This window comes from Dipodomys merriami, unplaced genomic scaffold (genome assembly GCF_024711535.1).
Source record: "Dipodomys merriami isolate MVZ:Mamm:240054 unplaced genomic scaffold, mDipMer1.0.p SCAF_33, whole genome shotgun sequence".
In the NCBI taxonomy this organism is placed as follows: Eukaryota; Metazoa; Chordata; class Mammalia; order Rodentia; family Heteromyidae; genus Dipodomys; species Dipodomys merriami.
The window spans coordinates 1,940,983-1,960,868 of record NW_027204826.1 but is presented as its reverse complement, the minus strand read 5'-3'; the positions used below and the strand labels follow the sequence as shown (position 1 = coordinate 1,960,868).

General features: G+C 49.5%; 1 protein-coding gene across 1 annotated transcript in view; it reads left to right on the top strand.

Moving 5' to 3' along the window:
- Positions 1-14,803: 14,803 nt before the first annotated feature.
- The window catches only part of Etfa (electron transfer flavoprotein subunit alpha), a 43,435-nt gene continuing 38,352 nt past the window's right edge, over positions 14,804-19,886 (top strand). The window contains exon 1 of the mRNA XM_070042815.1: positions 14,804-14,905. Coding sequence (XP_069898916.1) covers positions 14,867-14,905 — 39 coding nt within the window. The 5' untranslated portion in view covers positions 14,804-14,866. The remainder of the gene's footprint in view (positions 14,906-19,886) is intronic.

Sequence of the window (19,886 nt, the reverse complement as noted above, 5' to 3'; positions counted from 1 at the left end):
TGCCGGGGCCGGTTTGGTGTTTGAGCTTGAACTCACGGCCTGGGCGCTGTCCCTCCCTGAGCTTTACACCAAGGCTGGCGCTCTACCACTTGAGCCACGCCTCCACTTCTGGTTTTCTGCTGGTTAATTGGAGATAAGAGTCTTGCGGGCTTTCCTGACCTGGGCTGGCTTTGAACCTCGATCCTCAGATCTCAGCCTCCTGAGGAGCTAGGATGACAGGCGTGAGCCACCAGCACAGGGCTGGAAATCTTTCCATGTTCCTTCCCTCGGTTTCTGCAGCTGTACGATAGGCTACAGTTCTAAAAGCTTTCTCTAGCTCATAAAAATTGAATCAGCTTCTCTGGAAAAGCCTAGTGATAATACCTTCGAAGTAAGTCCTCATAGCTATTAAACAGACACAGCTTTATGGTGTGACTTGGCTTTGGGTGTGTCTCGGTCATGGTCCTTTTCTGTGCTTGGTGGAACAATCTAAGCACACACACACTTTCAGGTCATAATTTGTGTGTCTGGGCTGTGTCAGCTCTGAGGGCTGGGCTGTGTATATAGGTGATACCTGTGAGTATGGATACCATCGTCTAGATGGAGTGAAGGTGATTCCTCCCTCCCTCCTTTCCTTCCCTCCTCCCCCTGCCCCTCTCCCTCAGTTTCCTCAATTTCTCCCCCTTCCTTCCTTCCTTCCTTCCTTTTTCCTTCCTTTTTCCTTCCCTCCTTCCTTCCTTTCTCCCTCCCTCCCTTCCTTCCTTTCGTTCTTTCTTTCCTTTCTCTCTCTCTCTTTCTTTCTTTGTTTCTTTCTTTCCCTTGCTTGCTGGGTTGCTTTTGTATATTCATCTGGAGCTTCAATTCAAGGGCCTGGGTGCTGTCCCTGAGTTTTTATGATCAAGGCTGGTGCTCTACCACTAGAATCACAGATCCACTTCTTGCTTTTTGGTGGGCCATTGGAGATGAGAATCTCACAAGCCCAGTGAGCAGAGACTTTTATCTTTAATTAGTCACATAAAAAGCAAGCCCAGAGTTCATGCACCAGAACCGCCAATCATCATCATCATCATCATCATCATCATCATCATCATCATCATCATCATCATCATCATCTCATCCTGTCTCAGCTGGTATTGAACCACCATCCTTAGATCTCAGCCTCCTGAGCATCTGGGATTACAGGTGTGAGCCACAGCACCCAGTTTGAGTGCAGACTTCTTACACCTGCATGTGGAGTGAGGCGGCGGGTGCTCCAGGACACAGCCTTGGGATTGAGAGCCAGCCCTGGATCCCACCACTCCTCAGCTCCTGTGCATCATCCTGAGTCAGGAACTCAGGGGTGCAGGTGGCCAGGACGGGGCAGCTCCCCACAGAAACTCAAGGTCCCACCCTGCACAGCGCAGAGTCCTTCCTGAGGAGAAGATGCAACCCAGAGAGAACAGACCAGGAACACGTGGGCAGCAGAGGGCCAGAGCACGGGCAGGAGCTTCTTGGCCTCTTGGGTGTTCTCTGAGGTGGGTGGTATCTGATCCAGTCCATCCCTGGGGAAACTGAGGCTGGAGGGGTAATTATTGCCTCCGCTCTAGGCTGAGGCAGAGCTGGCATCGAACCCAGGTCATCTAGCTGCCCATTCTTTTGCGTTTGTGAAGATCCCCGCAGAGGATGAACTCCTCTAGGTCTCGGGAGGCCTTGCCCAGGTTCTTGGCCTCCATGTGCAGGGAACCGGGGATCCCTTCTAGGGGTGGGGCTGGCTGATCCCCATATCCCAGACTGTGATACTGGGGAGGCCCAAGCACCTCCTGCCCTAGGTGTTAGAACACTACAGGTGGCAGCCATGGTTAGGCACCATGTCATAAAACCAGCACTACTCGGCCTGGCTCCTGGGAAGAGTTTAGAGAGTTCAGGAGCAGAGACGCCTCCCTGCGATCTTCCTTCCCACACACCCTTCACTGTCCACAGATCTAGACACTCTCCAGACCTCCCCCCCAAAAAAAGACAGGCAAACCAAAGATCAGGTGAGCCTTAGTACTACAGAGACGGCTGCTCCCAGCTAAGAGTTGGGAGGAGGGTCACCAAAACAGGTCATCAAACCAAAAGGATTCTGGGTAGGAGCCTGTGGCTCATGGCCTGTCATCCCAGCGACTCAGGAGGCTGAGATCTGAGGATCACAGTTTGAAGCCAGCCCAGGCAGAAAAGTCTCTGAGACACTTATCTCCCATGAAACACCTAAAAAGCTGCAAATGGTGCCGTGGCTCAAGTGGTAGAGTGCTAGTTTTAAACAACAACGAAAAAGCTCAGAGATACCTCTCAGGCCCTGAGTTCAAACTCCAGGACTGGCAATAAAGATAAAGAAGAGAGGGCTGGGAATGTGGTCTAGTGGTAGAGTACCTGCCTAGCAAATGCAAGGCCCCGAGTTCAAACCTCATAAAAGAATCACCCACACTCACACCCCCACCCCAAAGCAAAGATAAATTGCAATCTGGGTGCTGGGGGCTCACGCCTGGCATCCTAGCTACTCAGGAGGCTGAGATGTGAGGATCACAGTGCAAAGCCAGCCCAGGTAGGAAAGTCCTTGAGACTCTAACCTGCAACTAACCACTTAGAAAACCAGAAGGAAGGAATTTGCAGACAACAATGGCAGAGCATTAATCCCCGCAGAGGCTTCTAAAGCCCAGAGCCCCACCCTGTAGGCGGGGAGGTAGATCCCTCGCCCTTCTTTTAGATGCTCTGAAATCAATAAACCATTGCTTGGCCTTCCCAAGTCAATGCACTTAGGAAGAGGACTGTCAACCCCCCACCCCCCCACCCCCCCACCCCCGTCTGAGAAATGAGTTCCACACTTGTGCTGCCCAAGTCTCTAGTGGTGTTTGTGTATTACCCTGTTTCTAGTGGACACACTTAGGCCGAGTTCATTCTGTGTCAAATTTGTCTTTTTCTTTCGAGACCGTCTCTGGTGGCTCACGCCTGGAATCCCACCTACCTAAGAGGCTGAGATCTGAGGACTTAAGTTCAAAGCCAGCCTGGGCAGTAAAGTCCCTGAGACTTTCCTCTCCAATTAGCCACCAAAAAGTTGGAGGTGGAGCATGCTAGTCCTGAGGCTTGAACTCAGGACCCTGTGCTTTTATTTAGTCCTTTTTTGCTCAAGGCTGGTGCTCTAGTACTTGAGCCAAAGTACCACTTTGGGCTTTAATTTTTTTTTTCCTTTTTGGTGGTTAATTGGAGATCAGAATCTCACAGACTTTTCTACCTGAGTTACTTTTTTGAACTGTGATCCTCAGATCTCAGCCTCCTGAGTAGCTGGAATTACAGGCGTGAGCCACCATGCCTGGCAGAGCACACTAGTTTTTGGAGGAGTCAGTGTCAAAAGGAAGGCAGTTAGAAGTGGAGCAAAAGATTACACGGGGCACTATAGATGGAGGAGGCGTGTGAACCTGTTGTTGTTGTTTTTTTATTTTTAAAGAAAAGGTCTGAGATCCTTTAGTTTGGTTCCAAACTTCATCCTGAAGGCGGCTGCAGGACTGAGCTGCCAAACCTGGCTCCAGGGAGAATTGAATCTACTGTGCTGCGGGGAAGAGCTGTGTGCTGTTTCTTGGCTTTGGGCAAAGTTGCATTTCCCCCTTCTTTCCCGAAGGGGGAGCCCTGGTGTCTCCTGGGGCCTGGGAGTGGCTCAGAGCTGTTTGGTCAAGGGTATTGGTATAGGCTAGCTTTAGCGCCTGCAGCCTCCTGGGTTTGCCCTCTTTGTTCACTTTCTTTTCCAAGATCCAGGTACTGGGCAAAGTGAGAGAGAAAACGAGGAAAGAAAGGAGAAACTGAGCTCCAAAAAGAATCAAGTCGGGACCTCAGGATGTGCTATCACTGGCCTAATGGCCAAGGTTTGGGGCTAGGTCTTGGTAGGTAGCGGTATGTTCACATTCAGGTCAAAGGATCTGTCAGCAGCCAGGGCCTGGTTTGACTAGAGCACGAATGATGCCTGTCTTGATTTTTCCAGCAGGGAGACCCCATATTGTGTGGTTCGCCCCTTTATGTTACTGTGATTGAGTGGAAAATGAGTGATCGCCGTCTCTCTCTCTTTGCAAAACCATTGTTTTCATGGTGATGGAGGGAGCCCAAGTGGGCAAAGACCGTCATTGTGTTCACTGGTAATCCTAGCCACTCAGGAGGCTGGCCTCTGAGGATTGTGATTTGAAGCCAGACAGTGCAGGAAAGTCCAGGACATTACCTCCAATGAGCCACCCCAAAAAAAGCCAGAAATGGAGCTGTGGCTCAAGTGGTAAAGTGCTACCCTTGACCAAAAAAGAGCTCAGAAATAGTGCTCAGGCCCTGAGTTCAAGATCCAGGACTGGCAAAAACAACAATAAGAACAACAACAAAAACTTAACTATGTAATTTGTGGGTCGAGATAGGAAATGGGGGGAAAGGAAGGCAGGGGCGACATTGGCAAGAAGCATTGTACTGACTGAGGAATTGTAACTCCTATAAACAATTACAATAAAATAATTAAAAAACAATTGTTTTTCCAGAGAGAGAGAAAGAGAGAGAGAGAGAGAGAGAGAGAGAGAGAGAGAGAGAGAGAGAGAGAGAGAGAGAGAGAGAATGTGTGTGTGTGTGTGTGTGTGTGTGTGTGTGTGCCAGTACTGGGGCTTAAACTCAGGGCCTAGATGCTGTCCCTGAGGGTTTTTGTTTGTTTAAAGCTAGCATTGTAATGCTTGAGCACAGTTCAAATTCCAGCTTCTTGATGATTAATTTCTCAATTAAAAAATTTCTTGTAAAGGTGATGTACGGAAGGGTTACAGTTACATAAGTCAGGTTGTGAGTACATTTCCTTTGGAACAGTGTCACCTCTTGCTCATTCTCCGGCTTGGGCTCTGGCTTAGCTTTTTCTTCTCAAGGCTGGTGCTCTACCACTTAGAGCCGCAGCTCTACTTCTCTTTGCAGTATTCTTAAGGTTGTTTTCAATCTTTCCAATACATCTTGGTGAGCAGCTAAAAATGTGGCTTTATTTTTTGTCGTTGCTGTTGGAGTGGCCATGTCAGGGACCCCAGATTCTCATCCCATTTTGTCAACTCATCCCCTCCTGAACAGAATAGGAAATAGAAAATGACTCTGAATGTCTGGTTCTAGCCATACTCCAGCAGGACACAATTTCCTCCCCCCCCAACACCCCTTTTTTTTTTGCTGGGAAAAAAAATAAAAAAATCTCTCCTGCCAGTTTGAGTTCCCGGTAGATTCTCAAAATAGATAGAATGTGAGATAATAGAATCTAGGCTGTCACCCTTTGACCAATAGGATTATCTGCTGTGTAATTGTGAGCAGATTGTAATTAAAGTGATTGGGGACGGGGCATTAGGCCCCTGGAAGAGGGAATCCAGCCCCGATTGTCATCTGTTCCGAATGTGTAATTGGTTTGCAGAGGGCAAAGCAGCTTGTGCCAGCACTGGCTGCATCATTGAGATGAGGCCTATTTTGATCAGCGTTGAGTTATGGACAATATAAATTATTTATAGCTGCTTTCGACATGCCTTGTACTTGTACAGACCTCTGGAACAAAATAATAATGTTCTCCTTGTTGTGGTAGGAATTTCATTCGGCTCCGTGCCACGCCCATGGCTTAGAGAAGAGAGCAGGGAGAAGAGATTAATGGCCTGAGTGGGGTTTATCACACGCTGAGCAGCCCCCCTCCCCCCCAGAGGAGGCCGGAGGAGGGCTCAACAGTGATCCTAGACCTCCTGGGGTTTTACTGCTGATAGGAGGATCAAATCTAGACACAGGCAGCCACAGGCCAGCCATGAGTAAGACTCAGGTTGAAGTAGAAGCACTTCCTATGTGGCTAGACAAGCTTGCTTATGTATTTATTTATTTACCCGTCCTGGGGCTTGAACTCAGGGCCTGGGCACTGTCCCTGAGCTGCTTTTTGCTCAAGGTCAGCATCTACCACTTGAGCCCCAGTGCCACTTCTGTGGTGCTGAGGAATCGAACCCAGTTAGGCCAGCACTCGACCAGTAAGCCACCTTCCCAGCCCATATTTATTTATTTATTTATTTGGTTGCCAGTACTGGGATTTGAACTCAGGGCCTTCTACTGTCACTTGGGTTTTTCCTTCAGACTGATTCTCTACCACATGAGCCACAACTCCATTTCTGTTTTGTTTTGTTTTGTTTTGTTTTTTGTTTTGCTGGCTAAATGGAGGTACGAGTCTCAACATTTGAAATGTATCCTTCCATTTAAAATCCACACTATTTCCCAGGCTGGGGATGTGGCTCAGTGACAGAGTGCAGGCCTGGGCTGGACCCAGAATTCCATCCCACCTCTACAAAAATAAAAATAATAATAAAAATGAATGAGTGTGCCAAGTGCCGGTGGCTCACACCTGTCATCCTAGCTACTCAGGAGGCTGAGATCTGAGCGTTGTGGTTCAAAGCCAGCCCTTTAAGGAAAATCTGTGAGACTCTTACCTCCAATTAAATGGCAAAAAGCTAGTATTGAAAGCATGGCTCAGGCTGAGCACCTGTAATCCTAGGTACTCAAGGCTGAGATCTGAGGATCTCAGGCTGGATAGGGAAGTCTATGAGACCCTTATCTCCAATAAACTACTCAGTCAAAGCTGGAAGTGGCGCCGTGGCTCAAGTAGTAGAGTGCTAGCCTTGAGCACAATAGAGGCTCAGGAATAGAGCCCAGGCCCTGAGTTCAAGCCCCAGGACTGCAAAAACAATAAAAGTATGGCTCAGGTAGTAGAGAACCAGCTTTGAATGTAAAAGCTAAGGGACAGTGTCGAGGTTCTGAGTTCCAGACTCAATACTGGTACAAAACAAACACAAATACAAAACACCCCAGCCAATCACCTGTGGCTTACGCCTGTCATCCTAACTACTCAGGAGGCTGCGATCTGAGGATGGGAAGACGCATGGCGGTGGCTGAGGGCATAGGTGAGCTGGAAGCAGAATTCTCGTGAGCATAGCTCCAGTCTCGCGAGGATCTAGGGCACAAAGCAGTCTTCTGGGCAGACAACATAGGAACTGTAGGCCCAGGTTCCTGCACCATATTTGGAAAAAAACGCATTATTGCTGGTTGAGCACACAGATGGTCAGGGAAATGATTTAGGGAAATTAGGAATTTAGACCCATTTCTCCACGGCCCACGTGAAGAATGGAGGGAGGGCCCGTGCATTCTCCCAGGGCTTCTGCTATCCAGTCAAGCAGTGGTCTTTTGCCATTAATTGTAGCTAACTTTTTGGCTTTCTGAATTACTTTCCTCTTTGTTCCCCCCCCCCAGCCCAGGACTTGAACTCCATGCTTTCATTCATTGGCTGGGCACTCTGCCAACCTCCAATTTTCCTCAATAACTTTCCTTTTTTTTTTTTTTTTGCACCAGTCCTGGGGCTTGAACTCAAGCCTGGGCACTGTCCCTGAACGTTTTTGCTAGCACTCTACTATATGAACCGCAGGTCCACTTCCAGCCTGATGGTGGTTCACTGGAGATAAGAGTCTCATGGAGAGGGGGTAACAATGCTTGAGAAGAAATGTCCTCATTACCTTACTCATGTAACGGTAACCCCTCTGTACAGCATTTTTACAATAAAATAAAATTAAAAAAAAAAAGAGTCTCAGCCGGGCATCAGGGGCTTATGCCTGTAATTGTAGCTACTCAGGAGGCTGAGCTCTGAGGATCATGGTTCAAAGCCAGCCCAGGTACACACATTGATGAAACTCTTTTTCTTTTTTCTTTTTTTTTTTTTTGTAGGTTGTAGGGCTTGAACTCTGGGCCTGGGCGCTGTCCCTCAGCTCTTCAGCTCAAGGCCAGCGCTCTACCACTAGAGTCACAGCGCCACTTCCAGTTTTCTGGTGACTCGTTGGAGATAAGAGTCTCATGGACTTTCCTGCCTGGGCTGGCTTTGAACTGTAATCCTCAGATCTCAGCCTCCTGAGTAGCTAGGATGACAAATGTTTAGCTCACATGGTAGAGCACTAACCTTGAGCAAAAAAGCCAAGGGACAACGCTCAGGCCCTCAGTGCAAGTCCCAGGACTGACATGCGCATGCACACACACACACACACACACACACACACACACACACACACACACACACACACACACACACACAGAGACCACCTCTGAGCCAGCTGAGTCAGCTGCTGCCATTAGCCTGGCAGTGGTGGCATGTGTGGCTACAGTGGCAGCGGTGGGTAGCGAGGCCAAACAGCGTGGCTGGCACCCATGAGGGGCCGTGGAGGCTGCAGATGCTGATCAAGCCCTGGCCTGGCTCCATTCGGCCCTGACACCGCACTGAACTTCCGCTCTAAGTGCCGTGATTCATCCCTGGCTGCGATCAGCATATCTTCTGGTACTATTTACCTTTCCCGCCTGCAGGTACTTAGTCAGCACCTCTGTCCACTCTGATTCACTAGCCCTGGGTCCCACAAAGCATTGAATCAGGCCACAGGCTCCATTTCCCCCGAAGTAGGCACAGAACTAAGGGTGTGTGTGTGGAATCACAGGATCCCCGGATTATACCGTGTTGCCCACGCTGCTAGTGGCTATAGCATGCTAAGGCCCTTCTGAAGCAGGACTTTGCAAGGGTGGAGTTCATTTCCCAAACACATCGCAAATGTACATTCAAATCTAAGACCTTTAAGGCTGGGCGCTGGTGGCTCACACCTGTCATCCTAGCTACTCAGGAGGCTGAGATCTGAGGACCAAGGTTTGAAGCCAGCCCAGGCAGGAGAGTCCATGAGACTCTGATCTCCAATAAACTACACAAAAGTGGAAGTTGGAGGTGTGGCTCAAGTGGTTGAGATTCAGCCTTGAGGAAAAAAAGCCAAGGGCTGGGAAGGTGGCTCAGTGGTAGAGTGCTTGCCTAGCATGTATTATGTTCAATTCCTCAGTACCGCATAATCAGAAGAAGCCAGAAGTGGTGCTATGGCTCAAGTGGTAGAGTGCTAGCCTTGAGCAAAATAAACTCAGGGACAGTGCCCAGGCCTGGAGTTCAAGCCCCAGGACTGGCAAAAAAAAAAGCCAAGTGAGAGCATTAGGCCAAGCTCAATATCAACACACAAAAAAATAAATTAGTCACTGGTGGCTCATGCCTGTAACCCTAGCTACTCAGGAGGCTGAGATCTAAGGATCATGGTTCAAAGCCAACTCAGGCAGGAACATCCATGAGACTCTTATCTCCAATAAACCACCAGAAAACCGGAAGTGGCAGTGTGGCTCAAGTGGTAGAGTGCTAGCCTTGAGTTGAAGAGCTGAGGGACAGCGCCCAGGCCTAGAGTTCAAGACCCACGACCGACAAAATAAATAAACAAATGAATAAGTCATATTTTAGTGGAGTGATCTTCAAGATACTTGAGTGTTTGCCCTTGCTGGGTTGTGCCAGGAGACCAGCATCCTTTGGCAACGCTACTTTGAGAAAGGCCAGCGTCTCAAGTTTACCCTCTCAGACTCATGGCCATGAGCATAGAGAAGCCATGAGACCAGCAAAGACACTTGTGGGGGAGGATTGAGAAGGGGTGACAAGGCTGGTGACCCCTGATGGCTTTACTACCTGGGTGATCCACCAACCGTCCTCTTCTTGTCTTTTTCTTTCCTTTTCTTTTTGTTGGTTGTGGGGTTTCCACTAAGGCCTTGGGTGCTAGGCGCTGTCCCTGAGCTTTTGCATTCAAGGCTAGCACTCTACCACTTAAGCCACAGTGCCACTTCTGGCTTTTTCTCAGTAATTTACTGGAGAGAAGAATCTCATGGTCTTTTCCTGTTTGGGCTGGCTTCCAACTGCCATCTTTACACCTCAGCCTCTGCTAGGATGACAGGTGTGAGCCACTGGTCCCCAGCTTTCTTCTTCTCCTTCTTCTTCTCCTTCTTCTCCTTCTTCTTCTCCTTCTTCTTCTTCTTCTCCTTCTCCTTCTCCTTCTTCTCCTTCTCCTTCTCCTCCTCCTTCTCCTCCTTCTCCTCCTTCTCCTCCTTCTCCTCCTCCTTCTTCTTCTTCCTCTTCTTCCTCTTCTTCCTCTTCTTCTCCTTCTTCTTCTTCTCCTTCTCCTCCTCCTTCTTCTTCTTCTCCTTCTCCTCCTCCTTCTCCTCCTTCTCCTCCTTCTCCTCCTTCCTCTTCTTCCTCTTCTTCCTCTTCTTCCTCTTCTTCCTCTTCTTCCTCTTCTTCCTCTTCTTCTTCTTCTTCTTCTTCTTCTTCTTCTTCTTCTTCTTCTTTCTTCTCCTTCTTGTCATAGGGTTTGAACTCTGGGCGCTGTCCCTCAGCTCTTCAGCTCAAGGCTGGTGCTTGACCATTTAAGCCACAGCACCACTTCTGGTTTTCTGGTGGTTCATTGGAGATAAGAGTCTCACAGACTTTCCTGCCCAGGCTGGCTTTGAACCGTGATCTCAGATCTCAGTGTTAAACAGCCATCCCTACACCTACAGGAAAGTCTTCTCAGGCCACACATTTTTTGGGGGACTCTTCACAGAGCTCTCCAGGGTATGCGACGCTCTGCTCTCTTGCCACAGGATCTGGCCATGACGTCTACCTCTTCCCCTGCACTGGCCCCGCTCTGCCAGGAATCGCCAGGTCCCCCGGGCACCGTGCCTCTGGCAAGCATCGTGGCTGCTGATTCACGGGGCCTGGGAAGTGGCAGCCACCCCAAGCATGAGGGTGGGAAGGTGGCTTCCCCTAATGCCATTTGCATTGTCATGGACCGGGTAGCAAGAGGAGGTTAGCTCCTATTCCAGGTTTTAAATATGCTTTTAGTACAATATGCTTTTTGAAGGTTTTTTTTTTTTTAATTTCAGGAACTCTTCTCTCTTCCTTCCATTGTCTTGTGACTCAGATGTGAGTTCAGTGGAAGAGGAGAGGCTGGGGTGGAGCGGGCCCAGCCCCCTGGGGAAACACATGGGTGTACATTCGGTAACCATTGGTTTTCACCTGACGGGCAGAAGGGAAAATGATTCATTCATCCTGGGGTAGAGGGTCTTATAGAGGAGATGCTACTTGAGCTGGCTTTTTTTCTTTTCTTTTCTTTTTTTTTTTGGGTCCGGTCGTGGGGCCTGAACTCTGGGCCTGGGCGCTGTCCCTCAGCTCTTCAGCTCAAGGCTAGCGCTCTACCACTTGAGCCACAGCGCCACTTCCGGCTTTTTCTTTTTGCGTATGTGGTGCTGAGGAATTGTACCCAGGGCCTCAGGCATGCAAGGCAAGCTCTCTACCACTGAGCCACCTTCCCAGCCCTGAGCTGGCTTTTTCTTTGTGTGGATGTGTGTGTTGGTTCTGGGGCTTGAACTCAGCACCATAGGGCCGTCCCTGAACTTTTGTGCTCAAGGCTGGTGCTCTATCACTTGAGCCACAGCTGAACTTCCAACTTTTTTTGGTGTTTCTTGGAGATAAGTTTCACAGACTTTACTGCCCTTGATGGCTTTGAACCATGATCCTCAGATCTCAGACTCCTGAATAGCCAGGATTAGAGGTGTGAGCCACTGGGATCCAGCTTAGGCTTTAAGTTTGTTGTTGTTGTTGGCCATGGGGCTTAAACTCTGGGCCTAGGTGCTGTCCCTCAGCTCTTCAGCTCAAGGTGAGTACTCTACCACTTGAGCCACAGCACCACTTCTGCTTTTCTGATGGTTTATTGGAGACAAGAGTCTCATGAAGTTTCCTGCCCAGGCTGGCTTTGAACTGTGATCCTCAGATCTCAGCCTGCTAAGTAGCTAGGATTACAGACGTGAGCCACTGATGCCTGGCTAAGTTTTTTTTTTTTTTTTTTTGTCCAGTCGTGGGGCCTGAACTCTGGGCCTGGGCGCTGTCCCTCAACTCTTCAGCTCAAGGCTAGCGCTCTAGCACTTGAGCCACAGCACCACTTCCATTTTCTTTTTTGCTTATGTGGTGCTGAGGAATCGAACCCAGGGCCTCATGCATGCAAGGCAAGCACTCTACCACTGAGCCACCTTCCCAGCCCCCCCCTTTTAAAATTGTTATTATAAAGGTGATATACAGAGGGGTTGAAGTTACATAAGACAGGTAATGAGTACCTGTCTAAGGAGTATCCCTTTCCCTACTCTTTCCCAGTTTTTCCCTCCCGTCCACACCCACAAGTTGTTGAGTTCATATTCCACAGTGTCCAGTGAGCACCACGGCTGCATTTGTCCACCATTGTCCCTCCATTTCTGTGCCTCCCTTACCCTCCCAAAGACAGATGAATGAACAAAGAAGACAAAAAGAAAACAAAAATCAGCAATTTAAGAAGAAAATCTCTTGTTTCCATTTTCTAGAGTTCATTTTGACAAGTATTTTATATGAGCAGAAGTACATAGGCCCTGCACCTTTGTGTCCCTCCCCTAAGAATATCTTCCTTTGGTCTCACTGTGGGTGAATGCCTAGAGGTTTGTTTTATAGTGTATCAGTTAGGCTTTTTTTTTTTTATCCAGGGTCTGTTGTGGGACTTGAACTCAGGGCCTGAGCACTGTCCCTGAGCTCTTTTGCTCAAGATTCCCTCTCTACCACTTTCCTTGAGCCACAGCACCACTTCCAGCTTTCTGGTTGTTGACGAGATAAGAATCTCACAGATGCTTTCTCTCTCTCTCTCTCTCTCTGCTCTCTTGCTGCTCTTTTCTTGCTCTCTCTGCTTTCTTTCTGCTCTAGCTCTTTCCTCTCTCTTTCCTCTTTCCCAGCTCTCTCTCATTCCCAGGCCTTTCCCAGCCACGTGGAGTGTCAACCTTGCCTGGTCCCAGCAGGTCTACTGAATAAACCTACCCCTTACCTGAATACCACGTGCGTGCTGGTGCTGTTCTTACTCGGCTACCTCTTTTTAAAAACCTAACATAAATGGTGCCGTGACTCGGATAAAGGGCTTAAAGTCAGGATAGCTGGGATGCCTCTCTGTTTTTTCCTCTTTTTTCTTTTTCTGTTTGTTTTTCCCTTTTTGCTCTGAGGAATACCCACAGTTTTGATGGCCTTTTGCGAACCCGTCTGTCTGCTGCGGACACAGCGCATTGATACCATTGCTGGCCTTCACATTCACACCACTTCTCTACTCTGCCCCTCAATGCTCATGAGACTTCTCCAGACTTCATCTAAGGACTCACGCCACCAAGAGACAGCTGCTGCTCACTGCCTTCTCTGGAAGGGGACCAAATTCCAGCCTTTTACCCCTATTGTCGACGCCCCTTGTCAGCAGGAAGTAGCCAGAAAGAATCCGAGCCCTATTTCATGATTATTAAAAGGCTGGAATATAAGGTCTGCTCCTGGATGGCCAGCAGACTCCACACTCCTCGCAACAAAGTCTCCACCCAGTACCTGCGTTACCTAGGCAACTGGGACACCTGGAAGAGGTCACATCTGCATCCACTGAGGTCACATCTGAATTTGATGTGGCCACACCTTTCTCCGCCCATGCCCTAGATAAGGCCTAGCCCAGGCCCAGACTCTGTCACTCTCTCTGTTCTTTTCTGCTCTCTCTCTCTGCTCTCTTGCTGCTCTCTCTACTTTCTCTCTGCTCTAGCTCTTTTCTCTCTCTTTCCTCTTTCCCAGCTCTCTCTCATTCCCAGGCCTTTCCCAGCCACGTGGAGTGCCAACCTTGCCTGGTCCCAGCAGGTCTACTGAATAAACCTACCCCTTACCTGAAAAAAAAAAATCTCACAGATTTTCCTGCCCAGGCTGGCTTTGAACTCAGGTCTGATGATCTCAGTTCTGAGTAGGTAGGATTACGGCATGATACTGCATGAGCCAGTGCCCTGCCTGGACTTGCTTTCTTTTCTTTTCTTTTCTTTTTTAGTTGGTCGTGGGACTTGAACTCTGGGCCTGGGTGCTGTCCCTGCGCTCTACAGCTCAAGGTGAGTGCTCTAGCACTTGAGCCACAGCGCCACTTCCAGTTTTCTGTGGTTTATTGGAGATAAGAGTCTCACAGACTTTCCTTGCCCAGGCTGGTTGAACTGCAATCCTCAGATCTCAGCCTCCTGAGTAGCTAGGATTACAGGTGTGAGCCACTGGCGCCTGGCTGGACTTGCTTTCAAAGGTGACTTTTTGGACTGGGAAGGTGGCTCAGTGGTAGAGCGCTTCATGCATGAAGCCCTGGGTTCTATTCCTCAGCACCATAACAGCAGAAAAAGCTGGAAGTGGCGCTGTGGCTCAAGTGGTAGAGCACTAGCCTTGCGCTGAAGAGCTGAGGGACAGCGCCCCCCCCCCAAAAGTGGCTTTTCTCCTCCTCTGAGGTGGAGCAGGGTGTGAAGTTTCGGGGGACAGTAGAGGAGATGTCTAGGAGGAAGGAGGATGCGGCAGATGCAAAGGTCAGGAGTGGGCAGGTGGTGGGCAGGTGCACCCAGGTCGTGTGTGCTGTAGCTGCCAGGGAGCAGGGGGCGTGGGGGGAAGGGGGCCGACGGGGCTCACCTGCGGCTCGGGCCGCTCTGCCTCATGTGGGCAGCACCCCAGTCCGCCCTTGTCATTACTTGGGGGTCCTGTCTCTCGCGGGTTGTGTCCGTAGGTCTCCTTGCTCTAGAATTCAGCCCCAAACCACCAAATTCTTTGAACCCCTTAACAAGAACGATCGGGTTTGCCCGCGCGTTTGGACCTTGTGCATTTCTGCATCAGATTCCGCTCACCTGGCCAGGGCTGTGTGTGATTTGGCACCTGACGGATGCAGCACTGATATGAGCACGGATAAGCAGGGAGACCGTGTGCACAGCCCGGCCCGCCGCGCCCCCCCACCGCCTCGCCTCTGCCCCACATCTAACCCCAGCCCCTAGCGTTCCGCGTTCCCATTGGCTGAGCGACCGTCCAATGAGCGAGCGGGAGCTGCGCGTTCTCACGGGCCCGGGAGCCTCGTTCCGCGTCTCGCGAGCGCTGGCGTGCGCGGCGGGAGGCGGGGCTGCTGTGACGCGCGGTGCGTCGCTGCGGCGGACGTCAGTCGGGCCCACGAGAACCGAGACGATGCTGCGCGCGGCGGCTCCCGGGCGGCTCCGGCGGGCGGTGAGTCCCCACGCTCCCCACGGCGGCCGCCCTGGCGCCCTGGACTCCACGGGCCCTGCCTGACCTGGCGCTCGGGGCCGGGCTTCCGCTGCCAGCCCTTCACTCTTTCCGGGTTACCAGTCAGGGGCAAAGGCCAGGGGTCAGAGCGACCTTGTACGGAAAGCCGCGTCTTTGCCCCAGGGTCACCCCGTAGGGGGCAGAGGTCAGGGGTCAGGGCGACCCTAGACGGAAAAGCAGTGTCTTGGCTGCAAGTTCTCTCCGCAGGGGTCAGGGGTCAGGGGTCAGGGCGACCCTGCGGGAAAGCCGCGTCTGTGCCGCAGGGTCACCCCGTAGGGGGCAGAGGTCAGGGGTCAGAGCGACCCCAGACGGAAAGCCGCGTCTTTGCCCCAGGGTCACCCCGTAGGGGGCAGAGGTCAGGGGTCAGGGCGACCCTGTGGGAAAGCCGCGTCTGGGCTGCAGGGTCACCCCGTAGGGGGCAGAGGTCAGGGGTCAGAGCGACCCTATATGGAAAGCTGTGTCTTGGCTGCAAGTTCTCTCCGCAGGGGTCAGGGGTCAGGGCGACCCTATATGGAAAGCTGTGTCTTGGCTGCAAGTTCTCTCCGCAGGGGTCAGGGGTCAGGGGTCAGGGCGACCCTGCGGGAGGCCGTCCCACCCCTCCCTCTGCGCCTCCCCCCGGCCCGTTGCCCATTCGGGGGGTGGGGGCTCCCCGCGGTTGTGGGGAGCAACAGCCACGATCTGAGGGGAGTTGGACCCCGGGGAGGACAGTGTTGCAGCGGAGGGGGCTTCCGTATCCCCGGGGTTCGCAGCCCCGGCCCGGGCCTGGGTCACCCGCGGGGCCCGGCGGCTCGCTGGACCGAGGCTGGGGCCGGGTTCTCCCCCGTGTGTGCCGGCCCTAGGCTTGAACTCGGGGCCTGGACGTTGCCCTTGAACTTCTGGTGCTCAAGGCTGGCGCTCTACCACTTGAACCACAGCTCCACTTCTGGCTTTTTCTGGGTGGCCAGTTGGAGATAAGAGTCTCACAGACTTTCCTGCCTGGGCTGGCTGCGGACCATGATCCTCAGATCTCGGCCTCCTGAGTAGCTGGGATGACAGGCGTGAGCCACCTGCTGCTTTATAACTTTTCTACCACTTTTTTTTTTTTTTTTAATTGGTAGGCATCTTGAGTTGGTAGGTATTTTCCCAGTCACTGTTGGGACTTATCTCCAAGACATAACTGCTGGTCTTTTTGCAAGTTTGTGGACTTTTTTTTTTTTTTTTCCTTTAGGTAGTTATTCCTGTTCTTTGAAAACTTTGACTCTCTTTCCCCCACAGAGTACAAACACATCCTTCAGTTTAGTGTCCCGGAGATTGTTCTTTCTTAGAATATTTAGACATAAACAAGTTAAAAGCTGAAGAATCATACCTACAGTTATAGAAAATATACTTACAAAATAATTAGAAAACAGTTTTGTGGACAGGTTACATGTCTTACATAGTTGTGGGGGATTTTTAGCACTACATAATTCTGTAGAGTAACAAAAAAAGTGGAAGGAACACTTAAAAAAATTCTTAATATCCACACAGTTAACCAATGTACAAGCACAGTATTTCCAAACCGTGATTTACCAAGGACTTTGACCTTGACTTATTTTTAAAATTTGGATCTGGCTTACTGGCATAGCTGCTCTAAAGTCATTAAGAATGTTTTAGAGATTTGCACTTCAAGCATTTAAAAAATGGAAACACTTCTAAACATGGACATGTAATACCTCTTTAGCTTTTTAGATGCTGAAATAATGTTAAACTTACAGAAAAGTTTCAAGAGTAATACAAAGAATTATTGGAACTTCTCCCTGAATTTCAACAGCCATTAGTAGTAGATGTGTGTTCTTTTCTTTCCACATAGGTACACTTAATTATTTTCTGAACTATTTGAGAGCATGAGTTTTTGTTGTTGTTGTTTGTTTGTTTTTTGGGTCCGGTCGTGGGGCCTGAACTCTGGGCCTGGGCGCTGTCCCTCAGCTCTTCAGCTTAAGGCTAGCGCTCTACCACTTGAGCCACAGTGCCACTTCTGGCTTTTTTCTTTTGGCTTATGTGGTGCTGAGGAATCGAACCCAGGGCCTCAGGCATGCAAGGCAAGCGCTCTACCACTGAGCCACCTTCCCAGCCCTGTTTGTTTGTTTTTGTCTGTTATGGGGCTTGAACTCCGGGCCTGGGCGCTGTCCCTCAGCCCTTCAGCTCAAGGCTAGTGCTCTTCTACTTGAGCCACAGTGCCACTTCCTGACCAAGTCAGGAAGTTTATCAGTGATACAGTGCCCTTTTCTAGTCTATAGGTGTTCAGATTTTGCCAGTTGTCCTGATAGTATTGAATATTGGTTTTTCTCATTCTGGTCTAAGATTGTGCGGGTGCTTTCTATGTAATTTTAGTGTTTCTTTAGGCATTGTTAGAAAAGTTCTTCAATCTTGTTTTGACTTTTTATTTATTTTTTTGTGTCAGTCCTGTGGCTTGAACTCAGTGCCTATTCGCTCTATGTTGCTCAAAGCTAGCACTCTGCCACTTGAAGCACAGCTCCACTTCTGGCTTTTTAGTGGTTAATTGGAGATAAAAGTTTCACAGACTTGGCCGGGCGCTGGTGGCTCACGCCTGTAATCCTAGCTACTCAGGAGGCTGAGATCTGAGGATTGCGGTTCAAAGCCAGCCCGGGCAGGAGAGACCGTGAGACTCCTATCTCCAATAAAACCACCAGAAAACCGGAAGTGGCGCTGTAGCTCAAGTGGTAGAGCATTCGCCTTGAGCTGAAGAGCTGAGGGACAGCGCCCAGGCCGAGTTCAAGCCCCACGACCGACAAAAAAAAAAAAAAAAAAAAAAAAAAAAAGTTTCACAGACTTTTCTGACCAGGCTGTCCTTGAACCACAGTCCTCAGATCTCAGCTTCCTGGTAGCTGGGATTACAGGCATGAGCCACCAGTCCAGCACCTGGCTGGACCTTGGCTTTGTTTTTGATTTTTGTTTTGATCAGTCATGGATTTCAACTAAGGGCCCAGGCACTGTCCCTGATGTCTTTTGCTCAAGGCTAGAGCTCTACCACTTGAGTCACAGCGCCACTTCCAGTTTTCTGGTGGTTCATTGGAGATAAGAGTCTCACAGACTTTCCTGCCAGGGCTGGCTTTGAATTGATATCCTCAGATCTCAGGCTCCTGAGTAGTTAGGATTACAGACGTGAGCCACTGGTGCCCGGCTGACCTTGGCATATTTGGTAGTCTGTTACCCAATGTAGGTTTTGCTGGTATTTCCCTTATGATTTGACTCCTTGGCAGGAATATCATGAAAGCAACATTGTTTTAGAAGTACAGTGGTTTATTGCATTGCTTGTGATGTTATTTAGGTAATGAGTTCTTTGCCAAGTTCCTTCACTGTCTTCCTTGTATTTATTTGTTTATTTATTTATTTTTGTGGGTGATAGGGCCTGAACTGTGGGCCTGGGCGCTGTCCCTCAGCTCTTCAGCTCAAGGCTAGTGCTCTACCACTTGAGCCACAGTGCCACTTCCAGCTTTTTCTCCCTATGTGGTGCTGAGGAATCGAACCCAGGGCCTCATGCATGCAAGGTAGCACTCTACCACTGAGCCACCTTCCCAGCCCCTTCCTTGTAATTTTTTTTAACTAATTGAGGAGACATATTGAGACAGCAATACTCTTCTGTTTCTTACAGACTTTCACCCACCATAGTGGTGCTGTGGTTCAAGTGGTAGAGCACTAGCCTTGGGCTGAAGAGCTGAGGCACAGTGCCCAGGCCCAGAGTTCAAGCCCCACAACCAACCAAACAACAACAAAAAAATCCTGCACAGACTTTCACCCACCAGCCTTAGCATCTGTTGATGATTCTTATTTATTTTTGCTTGTCCTGGGGCTCAAACTCTGGGCTTGGGTGCTGCCTCTGAGCTCTTTTTTGTTCAAGACTAGCATTCTACCACTGGAGCCACAGCACCACTTCTGGCTTTCTCTGGTCAACTGGAGATAAGAATCTCATGGATTTTCCTGCACTTAAAACCTGACCCTCTGATCTCAGCTTCCTGAGTAGCTACAGGTGTGAGCCATCAGCACCTGGCTTACTAATTTATTTTAAAATTGGTTTGTTCACTAATAAGATGCTGGATGCCATCTCATGTATGTAGTAAAGCAGTACTTTGAGGGTCACTGAATGCACTGAACACCTTGTTCCAGGCCCCCAGAGTGAAGAAACAGGACCCTGGCTGGGCGCTGGCGGCTCACGCCTGTAATCCCAGCTACGCAGGAGGCTGAGATCTGAGGATCGTGGTTCATAGCTAGCCTGGGCAGTAAGGTCTGTGAGACTCTTACCTCCAGTGAACCATCAGAAAACTGGAAGTGGGGCTTTGGCTCAAGTGGTAGAGCACTAGTCTTGAGCTGAAGAGCTCAGGGATAGCACCCAGCCCCAGAGTTCAAGTCACACAACTGACCAAAAAAAAAAAAAAAAAAAAAAAAAGGACCCTTTCTAGGGTCCAATGTCTAGTCCTGATGAATGAACTTTAATTCACATGCAAATTTCAATTTCTTTTGCAAGTAGAAAGAGCTCCAGTGTTGTACAGTTCTGAAGGAAAATTTATTGCACAAGGTGAATTCTGTAAGATTACGCTGCCTGCCAGTGTGTCCACTAAGACTCTGTTTTTAAAGTGAAGTAATTGACTCTGTTTTTAATATTATAATCAATGTCATATGACATTTCTCGTCATGATGAAAAGCTGCTATATTACCCAAGAGGTTAAAATAGTTTAAGTACAAGAATGTAATATGCAGTTCATAATTACAAAATGTATTTAAAAATAGGGATTGGTGACTTCAATTATATATTACTCTTTTCAGTAGGGTTTAGAAAGACTTTATAGCTTAATCTTAGTCTTTTATTTTTTTGAGTTAAGAAGCAGACCTTGGGCTGGGAATGTGGCTTAGAGCGGTAGAGTGCTAGCTTTGAGCAAAAATTGCTCAG